The 12205-nt window shown below is 40.0% G+C and overlaps 1 protein-coding gene and 3 non-coding genes across 5 annotated transcripts; all 4 read left to right on the top strand.

The window, feature by feature from the left end:
• Positions 1 to 582: 582 nt before the first annotated feature.
• Positions 583 to 654, top strand: trnaq-cug (transfer RNA glutamine (anticodon CUG)). The gene has a single exon. It is a non-coding gene; the product is annotated as a tRNA-Gln (tRNA).
• Positions 655 to 1417: 763 nt separating this feature from the next.
• trnaq-cug (transfer RNA glutamine (anticodon CUG)) lies at positions 1418 to 1489 on the top strand. The gene has a single exon. It is a non-coding gene; the product is annotated as a tRNA-Gln (tRNA).
• A 1022-nt stretch (positions 1490 to 2511) lies between these two features.
• trnaq-cug (transfer RNA glutamine (anticodon CUG)) lies at positions 2512 to 2583 on the top strand. The gene has a single exon. It is a non-coding gene; the product is annotated as a tRNA-Gln (tRNA).
• A 990-nt stretch (positions 2584 to 3573) lies between these two features.
• On the top strand, positions 3574 to 11907 carry trnau1apb (tRNA selenocysteine 1 associated protein 1b). 2 transcript variants are annotated; one of them, XM_078264828.1, is made up of 9 exons: positions 3574 to 3768; positions 4890 to 4987; positions 5342 to 5441; positions 6214 to 6266; positions 7301 to 7429; positions 7907 to 8023; positions 8512 to 8803; positions 10255 to 10297; positions 10738 to 11907. In XM_078264828.1, the coding sequence occupies exons 1-9, from the start codon at positions 3733 to 3735 to the stop codon at positions 10872 to 10874; spliced, it is 1005 nt and encodes a 334-aa protein (XP_078120954.1). In that variant the 5' UTR covers positions 3574 to 3732; the 3' UTR covers positions 10875 to 11907. The 2 variants fall into 2 exon arrangements, with proteins under 2 accessions (XP_078120954.1, XP_078120953.1); XM_078264827.1 differs by having other exon boundaries at positions 10252 to 10297.
• The last annotated feature ends 298 nt before the right edge of the window (positions 11908 to 12205 follow it).

The following is a 12205-nucleotide window of genomic DNA, read 5'->3' as shown; positions in this document are numbered from 1 at the left end:
GTCCAACAACAAAGTCAAAACTCAATTCCTCCACATAAGAAAACGTCCACATACTTTGAAAACAATAAATCTGATCTAGAATGCTGTCATAAAACTGATGCTCTTAACCCGGAGATCTTCAACAGGGGGTCCCGTACACCTAGAGGGTCCTCAGAGTTACTGCAGGGGGGTCACCAATTTATTCAATTTTTTGAAAGTTTTTTCTATAGAGATAATTACTAAAATAGATATCCACAGATTAATAATTCACTGTGCCACATGTATGTTTAACATTAAAAAAAATGTTTTATAAAATCATGCCAACAATTATTATTTCAATAAAAGTATTTTTTTTTTGCTAACCCTGTGATTTTATAAATTATAAAATTGTCATTTCATGTCAATATCGTTGTGCATATTATTTCATTACTCTGATGTCAATTTCTCTATAGGTTTTGTTTTACCCATGTTTATCTTTGCACAGTTAGTGTGCCTCAATAATCAGCTTCATAATTTTCTTTTAAAACCAAAACAATGGCACAGTTTTGGCATTTCCCACCCTACACGAACGGTCTGTAAATGCAGCACTAGCCGCAAAACAGCGGTTCCATGGTGTAATGGTTAGCACTCTGGACTCTGAATCCAGCGATCCGAGTTCAAATCTCGGTGGAACCTGTTTTGAAGGGCGAGGTTCAGTGAATCCTTCTAACAAATTAAATGTCCAACAACAAAGTCAAAACTCAATTTCTCCACATAAGAAAACATCCACATACTTTGAAAACGATAAATCTGATCTGGAATGCTGTCATAAACCTTTTGCTCTTAACCCGGAGATCTTCAACAGGGGGTCCCATACACCTCGAGGGTCCTCAGCGTTACTGCAGGGGGGGGTCACCAATTTATTCAATTTTTGAAAGTTTTTTCTGTAGAGATAATTAATAAAATAGATATCCACAGATTAATAATTCACTGTGCCACATGTATGTTTAACATTAAAAAAAAAAGTTTTATAAAATCATGCCAACAATTATTATTTCAATGGCTTAGTATTCCTTGTACTAACAAGGTATGTAAAAAGGCATTTGGCCGCCCTACATGTTATTTTAGGCCCAGTTTAATACGCAACTTCATTTTATACAATATATGTGGTAGTTGTGCCGATGTGCTGCAATAGCAGCAATCTGTTAGTTTTGCTAACCCTGTGATTTTATAAATTATGAAATTGTCATTTCATGTCAATATCGTTGTGCATATTATTTCATTACTTTGATGTCAATTTCTCACTAGGTTTTGTTTTACCCATATTTATCTTTGCACAGTTAGTGTGCCTCAATAATCAGCTTCATAATTGTCTTTTAAAACCAAAACAACGGCACAGTTTTGGCATTTCCCACCCTACACGAACGGTCTGTAAATGCAGCACTAGCCGCAAAACAGCGGTTCCATGGTGTAATGGTTAGCACTCTGGACTCTGAATCAAGCGATCCGAGTTCAAATCTCGGTGGAACCTGTTTTGAAGGGCGAGGTTCCACAAATTAAATGTCCAACAACAAAGTCAAAACTCAATTCCTCCACATAAGAAAACGTCCACATACTTTGAAAACGATAAATCTGATCTAGAATGCTGTCATAAAACTGATGCTCTTAACCCGGAGATCTTCAACAGGGGGTCCCGTACACCTAGAGGGTCCTCAGAGTTACTGCAGGGGGGGTCACCAATTTATTCATTTTTTGAAAGTTTTTTCTATAGAGATAATTACTAAAATAGATATCCACAGATTAATAATTCACTGTGCCACATGTATGTTTAACATTAAAAAAAAATGTTTTATAAAATCATGCCAATATCTAAGGGAGACGCCAGCTACCCTCCTGAGGAAACCCATTTCGGCCGCTTGTACCCTGGATCTTGTTCCTTCGGTCATGACCCAACCTTCATGACCATAGGTGAGGGTAGGAACAAAAACTGACCGGTAGATTGAGAGCTTTGCCTTCTGGCTCAGCTCTCTTTTTGTCACAACAGTGCGATAAATTAATGAAGTCCGAACTCTCAGTCAGAGTTTTCCCCCCCACAACCCGCAGGCATAGGGAGGCGACCCTCTCGTCCACCGGGTTAAACTCCAAACGTAGCGGCGCTCAGCCGGGGGCTTGTGAGAATCCCCACACCCGCCCGGTGCCTCACACCCTGGGCAACTCCGGAGAAGAAAAGAGTCCAACCCCTATCCAGGAGTGTGGTTCCAGAACCGAGACTGTGCGTAGAGGTAAGTTTTTATCAACTAAATTACATAGAGATATGTGTTTATGCATGCCTCTTTTTTGAATAAAAATAAAAAAATCAATCTTTACAAATCCTGTTTTATTAGCAGTCTCATCCAGTGCAATGTGGTGGTTACCCATGTTTATCTTTGCACAGTTAGTGTGCCTCAATAATCAGCTTCATAATTGTCTTTTAAAACCAAAACAATGGCACAGGTTTGGCATTTCCCACCCTACACGAACTGTCTGTGAATGCAGCACTAGCCGCAAAATAGCGGTTCCATGGTGTAATGGTTAGCACTCTGGACTCTGAATCCAGCGATCCGAGTTCAAATCTCGGTGGGACCTGTTTTGAAGGGCGAGGTTCAGTGAATCCTTCTAACAAACTAAATGTCCAACAACAAAGACAAAACTCAATTCCTCCACATAAGAAAACATCCACATACTTTGAAAACAATAAATCTGATCTAGAATGCTGTCATAAAACTGATGCTCTTAACCCGGAGATCTTCAACAGGGGGTCCCATACACCTAGAGGGTCCTCAGCGTTACTGCAGTGGGGGTCACCAATTTATTCAATTTTTTGAAAGTTTTTTTCTATAGAGATAATTACTAAAATAGATATCCACAGATTAATAATTCACTGTGCCACATGTATGTTTAACATTAAAAAAAAATGTTTTATAAAATCATGCCAACATCTAAGGGAGACGAGGTTCAGTGAATACTAAAAATGTCCACATACTTGGAAAACGACAAATCGGATTTAAAATGTTTAAAACTACCGCTGGTAAGATTATATGGTATAAATGGTATAAGTGGTATAACCTCATGTGTGACCCACCGTTCGAGGAGTCCATAAAATTAATGATGGCCCCTGTAAAGTGCAGTTAAAGTAAAGTGCCGTTCAACCATTCAACCATGTTGTCAATACTTTCCTGTTGAACTTCATTTGCTACCGTTGATACATCCATGGTGCCTACGCCACCACCAGGAGAGTGTTGCCTCAAGAGGAAATGATTTAGGCTAAGGGATGATTATGTTTATGTATCTTTGCTAAGCTTGTTTGTTTTCAATATATTAATGCAAGATGGTTATTAAGAAACAAACTGGGACGTAAGGGGATTAAACACATGGACCTTAGACCTTGGACCACATGGAAATGTGGGTGCTACTGGAAATGTGGGTTTGGAACATGTCTTCACCTATCTAGCTACAGGACTGATAACAAGGTTGTAAGAATTGTGTAACCTGCAGCTGTACATTTTCGCTTTAGCCGTGCGCGCTCCCACAAGGGAAACCGGCGGACAGGCAGAACTCGAACACCGGAAGTGTCACAGCTTGTTGAAAAAGGAAGCGGAACCACATACCGATGTTTTCAGAGCGTTCCGAGTGAACGTGTGGAGAACTTTTAACTTTGTAAAATTTCGCTGTTTTTGCACCCCCATCAAACACCAACGGACCCCTCTACAGTTTCATATCCGTTCCAAATTCAAGATGTTTAACAGACAGACGAGCCTGTGGATGGGTGATGTATGTTTGAAGCCTGTTTCTTGCAGTGTGCAAACGTTAGCTTAGCGAGCTAGCTTACCTAACGTAACTACGATGGTTGCTAGCTCGATTACTGTGACCCCTGTCGTAAAAGGTTAGGCTAAACTCTGTTCTATGGCACTTCGTTGGTAAAGCACATTTTATAAACACCAATAGTAGCACATTGGTGGTGAAATGATTAATCGAAACACCCCTTACTTGCCCGCTAAGCGTTTCACCTTGAGGCAAGCGTTAACAACCAAGTCACTTGGGACCCTGTTTTATATAACGTTATCGTTACAGTCTAACGTTACGCTTGCTACGAGCCATTGATCGTTACAGTTAACATAACGCTGATATGCAGAATTGTACGGGTCCTAATGCACGTGCACTAGCGATTTAAAGAACTTTCTCAACTCATAATTGGCATATGTTGGAGTTTATTTACCTTAATAATGGCGCACTAACATTTATGTTTTTTTTTTTTTTTTTTTTGATGTCCTGTGTTTTGCCGATATGTGTTTTCTATCGAAATGTGCTACTGAGCGGTTCTGCACATGCGTGGGAGCATTGTTTGATAGGAGATATTGGTCTATGGAAATACGCTACCCCTGAAATCTTAAATAAAGACAGCATAATAGAGTATCACAACATGCTCCCCAATATTATTACAGTACACGTGCACTGTGTAATCCAAAACATAAATAAAGACGTCATAATACTGACGGAAATGCACAAAAACGCACAAGGTAGCATTTTTCGACAAGGCAGCAGGCTCTCTTGTATGGATGTTTGGGACACCTAGACTAAATGGAACAGAGCTGTCATTAAGGTTATTAGTTACACCCTGTAACAATTTAAGATGTAAATGATGAAAAAGGCTCATTATCATTCATTTGTAGTATTCTAAAAGTAATGAGCTGTAATTTGTTTCACGCATTTTCGCTAAAACACTTCATAGCTGATAGTGTAGCATCAATCATTAGAAAGGACCATTAACCATGCTGGTTTTGTCATAATCTTTTACTTTTACGTTACAAAGGTACTTCTTTACTATTATGAACATTTGTTGTTGGCTTAAACTATATGTGACCCATGTCAAATTTCTTTTCATGTGTGTTTAGTTGGACCCATACATGGATGAGACCTTCATCAAGCAGGCATTTAGCGCCATGGGAGAATCGCCGTTTGGAGTCAAGATTATCACTCACAGGATAACAGGGTAGGATATATACAGAGCACCTTATGCTATACAGCCAGCCCCTCTGTTAGAGCTTTGAAGGCAACCATTACAGTATTTGATGTGCTGGTAAGATTTCCCATAGAAAAATGTTTAGTAGAGTTTGAAAGCTGTCGCTTATGGGTTAAATCACCTCCACTAGAAACTATGAACCCCGCAAGTGGTTACACCAGGTGCGGTTTTAAGCCTATCCCGTCACTCTCGACCAAAATGTGACCGCAGGGTTGATGGCGAAATCATTTGTCTGGCTTCTGTTCTGCGGTGAGATTGCTTTTATGGAAAATGATTTCTCTCTCTCTCTCTCTCTGTCCCTAACATTTCTGTCCTCATGTGCAGGGGTTCAGCTGGATACTGCTTTGTGGAGCTGGCAGATGAAGCAAGTGTCGACCGCTGTGTCCAAAGACTGAATGGAAAACTGGTTCCTGGATCAAACCCGGTCAGTTCTATGGTGTAATTTCAAAATACTTACTCATATCTTTCATGCAATCCTTATAATATACAGTTATAATTATTGTTTCTCCATATATATTTATATTTATATACTTTTGACAACTTAATACTGCCTTCCTTTTTCCCCCCAGTATTAGACTCATGTTATCAAGCAGTATTTAATTGTTGATTTGACTGTGGATAGTGAAGCTCCACTAGTCTTGGTCCTCCCTTGTTACAACAGTAACTCAGTCATTTTAAAATAAAACGTTTACAGAGCAATGCTAAATACCAGTTACAGATATTATACTATGGGAAACTATATTCTATATCGGCCGCACTAAAAGCCTTCCTAAGGGTCTGGTGATGTAAAACCATAAAAAAAGTCATGCCAGCTTGAAAATGTTCTAAGTCTCAAGTGGTGTGTAAAGTTGTGAGCTTTAGCTGCTTGCTACTGAATTAGAAATGCTGTTGGCCCCTGTGAGCTGGCCAAGCTACTGGGCTCCCCTGTCCACCAGCCTGTACCTGCTGCCTGCTGAAGGTGGCTGAGAGGCTGCTTGTACATGAATGTACTTTGTTTGAAGCTGGTGAATAGAGTCTCTGGTAGGAACTAACTGAGGAATGGGCTAAAGGCTGGTCTGGGTGGTGGAGGTATGTAAACCTAAATAACAACCATAATAACTCCACTCTTTATTTTTTCAGCAATATCAGTGCTATACTACACGTCTTTTGGTATTTGAGGTAGGCTTAGTGTGTGTGTTCTCTCTCTCCCTGTGCAGCCTCGGAAGTTCAAGCTAAACTATGCCACCTACGGCAAGCGGCCAGAGGCAGGGTAAGATATGATGCACACTGAACTTTTGCATGTTACTCTTCGAGTCTCAATGTAAGTTAAGAAATGCTACCCACTTTTAGTAGTGTAAGTAAACAAATCCGCTGTTCTTGTAACTTTAACCTATTATCTATGGTATTATTATCAATCTCTAGAACCTAAGAAGGCACTCAAAGTAAATTAACATAACACTAAATTTTTTTTTGTTTGTTGTTGTTCAAACTACTTAGAATAATGGAACATTAAGAGATCTGCAGAGGAAGATTGAAGATAGAAACAATAACATCTCCTAGTATTGGTGCCTTGCTGATCCCATCATCTCTGTTCTGATCTTTTTATAGGCGTGCAATGCTAAATCGGTGGAGTACTCTTTTAACACCATATTGTTACAGTAGGATTCCACCATAATATGATTCACGATAATATATCAGACAGTAGTCATTGCTAATGTTCAAAGACTTATTTCCTATCCCTCCAATATAAAAAAAAAAAAAAAAATTTTAAAAAAAATGCAGTAACAAAATATCTTCATAGAAATTATGACACTGCGACGTCATTTCATTTTGGTCATGTGTGTTTGAAAGTTAACATTTTGGCCACATCTTTAGAACAACAGGAAATGGAAAAACATAATACAGTACAGGTTTTGAGGAAGTTGTAGGATTATTCTCTCACTCAAAGTCAGACAAAATCCTATACGTCTCAATTATGTCTCTGCTTCCAGTTTAACGGTATGCTGAGCAGATGGATGTCAGTGGGCTCAAGTAGCAGTTCTTCCCCAAATTGAAAAAAAAATGTCATGAACTGCTGCAAGTTAATTTGATGGTACAAAGCTGCATGCTGCTAATGTTAGTTATGCTATTAAAGAAATGAGGCCATTTTCTTCAGTCATAAGAAAGGCACAATTTGTCTGGTTTTAGGTAAACGGAAAACCGAGTAAAATATTTCCACAAATCCAGCTATGCCTTTAATGCTTGACAGTGGTATCGTTGTATAAAGACTAAGAGTATGTGATCCAAATCTGTTGCTTCTCTCAGGCCGGAGTACTCAGTGTTTGTCGGCGACTTGGCCTCCGAGGTGGACGACTTCCAACTGCACCAAGTTTTCAAGAAGTACCCTTCCTGCAAGGGAGCCAAAGTAGTCACTGACCAGTATGGATACTCCAGGTACGTCAGCCCATAGAGGTGGACCAGACCGCGACACGGCTTCAGAAATGTTAGAAGTATTCAGTTTGACGTCAGATGATTTCTTAAACTACACATTATTTCCTTGGTGGCGCGTGTTGAATATTATTGTAATAAATATACAATAATCGAAAAATGTTTTCTGGTTTCTGTGGTGTAATTTTATGCTATGGACGTTGACCACCAGTGCATCTTCATCTATTTTCGAGGAAAAAAAAAAAGGGTGAAGAAATGTTTACTTGCCGTCTTATGCTAAAACTATTGTTTTCCCCATATAGGCTAAGCAAGAGCAACTCACAATTCAAGTGATGCTACCTCATGTTAAAAGTAAAACAACAAGTTTCAGTTCTACCATAATAATACCCATTATATTCTGTTTCTCATTATAAGTGGCTGTAATGCCACGTATGGAGTGTGTGTCGGTGTGGAGAGGAGGTGTAACTGTTGTTTCACCCGCAGAGGTTACGGCTTCGTCAAGTTTGGGGAGGAGAGCGAGCAGCAGAAGGCGATCGAGGAGTGCCAGGGTACGATGCTGGGGGGAAAGCCGCTCAGACTCAGCGTTGCTGTAGCAAAGAGGTAAGACAAGGAAACGTGATGGAACGTGGCGAAATATCTTCTTCCAAGATTTAATGCCCCTCATCGTAAAAAGATGTGACAGAGATTATCATAGTAACTGTTGCAGTTGAAATAAATTATTATTACATTATTAATAAATCATTTAATTCTGACCATATGGCCTTACCAATAAACAAGCTGATCTTTACTGTCGTTTTGTGCTCTTTTTTTTCTTTTTTCAATTAAAAAAAAGTATCGGTCCAGGCACCATTTAGGCACCGTATTGCTTTAGCACCGGTATCGGGGAAAAAACCAAGCTGTTTACAAGTTGTTGTGAATTATAATTGTCTAACAGATGATGACAGCTGAAGAGCTGTACATACTTTTCTGCACGACCTACATTATCTTTTGAGTTGATCTTGAATCAATGAACTGAGCTTATTCAAAGTACCCTTCACCAAGTTCCCTTCAAATGTCAACGGAACTTTGTTGTATGTCTTCTGTTGCAGCCAGAAGATGAGCAACTACCACGGCGGCCAGGGCCAGAATTACCATAGCAACTACAACCAATCCCAGTCCAGTTACTATGGCAACCAGGGCAGCGGGGGTCAGGGGGGCTACTACGCTCAGTGGGGTGGCTATGACCAGTACAGCGGCTATAACAGCGGCTATAACACTGGCTACAACACTGGCTACAACTACAACTATGGGCCCTATGGATACCCCCCACCAGGTCACATGATGCCACCACCTCCAATGGGGGTACCACCCATGTCCACTGACATGTCCGGAGCTGTAGAGGTGAGGGAAATGCTTTGACACACATGCTTAAAGGAATTGGTTGAGAAGTTGGTGTCTGTGCGGTCAGACACAAAAGTTTGTGAAGCTGACATCACTATGAGAGCAGAACTTTAAGATTACTGCAAAAAGTTAACGGAGATCAGCTCTTGTTGGTCAGTAAGTAGCCCTGATGAATAAGCTAAATGCTTATTTAACAAGTGTCTCATTTTTTCATTTTTATATGCCTACGAAAAGTTCGAGAAATGCGATCATTTACTTATCAGCCTCCCTCGGTCCAAATGTAACATTTTGTGGTGTTCTGGGAGATATGTGCTGGATTATTTCTTTGTCGGGCACAGTGTGTCCCTGGAGCCTCGGGGTTGCCTGACAACCTCGCAGTTTTGTATCAATATTTCTACCCACAAAAAAACTGACAATGAATGTAACACAAAAGTTTGGGTAACACTTTACTTGAAGGTATCTACATAAGCGTGACATGACACTGGCATGAACACATGACACTGGCATGACACATGAACCCTAACTTGTCATGACAAAAACCGAATGCCACTTACTAAAAGAAGCAATATGTCATAAACGTTTATGACTTGTTTATAATGTTCATGACACGTTCATGACAGTGTCATGTCACTCTTAAGCCCGAGACACACAGAGTTGAAAATCGGCCGTCGGACAGTCTGGCGAGGGCAGTGACTCGAGTCTGTTCGGTGTGTTCCGTGCCGTCGTCTGTCCGAGGGGCCGTCGGCCTTCATTTTGGCCGATTTGACATGTATAATCGGCGGGGCGGGCACTGCCGGCAGTCGGACTCAAATGACCCATCTGATTGGTAGAGTGCTAACCCGGAAACGAGGAGCGGAATGAGCGTGACTAGAGTCTCTCAAAATCTGACGAAAATCTTTTAAACTGACCTTTGTTGATCTGAAATGAAGACAGATTCAGCAGCTGCGTGGTCTATTTCTCGCTTAAAATGTTTTCAGAAACACGTTTCGGTGAACTATTTTAGTACAATATGAGATCGTATTCTGAACAAGCCGCCATGACAGTCTGTCTTTGAATTTCCGGAGAAACCAGACCCACGTGACGCATTCGTCCAATCAGCTGCCTGTTTTCATTTTTGGGCGACAATAGAGATTAGCGCCGCCTGCTGTTATGGAGACGTATTACGTCTCGTCGCTTTGGTGTGTTCTGAGGCACTTTTTTAACTAACTCGCAGTCCAACTGCCTTTTCTGCCGAGGTTCGGCCGTCTGGTTGGTGTGTCTGCAGCTTTATGTAAATACCTGCAAGTAAAGTGTAACCAAAAGTGTTTACTACAACCTTTGTGTATTTCCTTGCTTAGATATATTATCTTGTTGGTCTTGTAGCATGATTACCAGTGTTTTCCCTTTCATGTGATAAATGTTCACAGACTGTCTCAGAAATAATTCCAAATGTTTAATGGGTTTCCCAGCAGGGCCACGAGGAGGGTGGGGATAATGATGATGATAATTCAGAAGGTAAGGCCCCTTTTATCATAAAAAAAAATATGGCTATATTTATAATATAGGCTGTCAGTCTTTTAGCAGACACATTCTTGTGTTGCCAATTTAGATGCTTTATGTTTAGACGACCTTAAGTCAGACATTTCTACATTTACCAAAACTGGTTATGTTTATTACATATCTAATGGTAATTAGCGTTAAACAGTTGATTGAGGCCTTGTCTTTAGGCACAGTAGCAGTAAAGGCCTCACAGATATGACTTGATTAATCCACGACTCCAGGGCCCTGCCCATTACTATCTTGTCTGCTAATAAGGTGTCAAGTGTTAGACCGTATTGGCGGTGTTATTGCTTTGACTTTTGCCTGTGTCCTTTGTTTGCAGACACAGATGAGCATATCCTATGAATGAGCATGTACTGTAAATGTGTAAATCATTGCTCTGTGGTGTTTTACAGAGCCCATAGCTGAATGTGACGTGGAGCAGTGGAACAAAGATTTTATGCAGCGCAGCGAGGAGCTCTACGACGCCATGATGAACTGTCACTGGGAACCCCTAGACTCTGTGAACTCTCCCATCCCCTCCCTCTCCTGATGAATCTCCTTCTTCTCATCCCTCCCCAAAACCTTAAATATTTCATTTTTTATGATTATTTTTTTTTTTTTTTTTTTTTTTTTTTTTACTTCCCCTAATCTACCATGATCTAACACCACCTTAAAAAGGCCAGTTCAGTACTTACCTAAGCCCGACTGAAGGCTGAGAGTACATACATGTACATGTTTCTCTTCAAATACTCAAACTACACACAAATATTCACTTGATTTTAATGTTTACCATGTTGGTAATATCCAAAAAGTTGTTCAGTGATGTAACTGTGTAGTGCATACTGTTTTGTATGAACTCCTCAATAAACCAGAAGCTAAAAGCTTTAGGATGAAGTGCTGAAGTAGTCTATCTCTGCTGTTGACTGGCACACAGTAGCTGTAGCATTAGAAACTGAACGTCACGTGTCAATATTTCACCATATAATGATATCACTGAGGAACAAACTCCACTGTCGGTAACTTTTGTCGATCCATGTTGAAATGGCGACACCGGCAAAAGCTAAATTCACTCATTGGATGTGGCCGACTTTTTACGGACGTAAAGAAGAGATTGTCTTCTGAAGACAGATCAAACTATGCCTTAATTGTCATTTGTCATGTACCTCCTCTTAGTCTATGATGGTCATTAGAATTATTTTGTATATACAGGATATCAGTCTTGTCTACATTTTTTTTTTTTAATGGAAGAAATGTTCTTCCTTTTCTATTTTTTTCTGATGGATGACGTAAAAGATGTAACCGTATGGAAAGATGACGTTGGGTTTACAGAACGGTAATCAATCACAAATGTAATTTATCACTGTTTTCCAGACAAGAAGCTTGATGTCTGTGTGTATAAGGATGAATGGTACAACCGCCAAATGCTTTTGAGCACTGTGAAACTGTTATGGTTTTGTGAGGTCGACAGCGGATTTTCTGTATCAAATGTCAAGGCAGCATGTACTCTCTGCTGTTTGATTGCTGATTTGTATATATTTTCTTCGTGGAGATGTTTTATCCATAAAACTAATTTAGGAGGAAAATGGTCTTCTGTCTTCATGTTTTTTAGTTTCTCTCCAAACTTTAACTATAAATCAAGGATCAAGAACAAGAAGTGACAGCAGTGCATCTGAATAATGGAGAAAAAGTGTAAACAAACTCAACCAATGTCTTTCCTTCTCTGTTCAGATCATTTCAGACGGTGGTCTTTATCAAACATTATACTCATGCAAAATAAGACACTGATAGAGAAACACATGGAGGATGTCTGTAAACCATACTAATAGTCCATCTGTTAACAGGCTTTACAGAGTTGAGTCTTTCATTACACAAGCAAGTTTT

The sequence above is a fragment of the Sander vitreus genome, chromosome 12 (genome assembly GCF_031162955.1).
Source record: "Sander vitreus isolate 19-12246 chromosome 12, sanVit1, whole genome shotgun sequence".
Lineage (NCBI taxonomy): Eukaryota > Metazoa > Chordata > Actinopteri > Perciformes > Percidae > Sander > Sander vitreus.
Note: the sequence above shows the minus strand (reverse complement) of the source record. Positions and strands in the feature narration are given on the sequence as shown.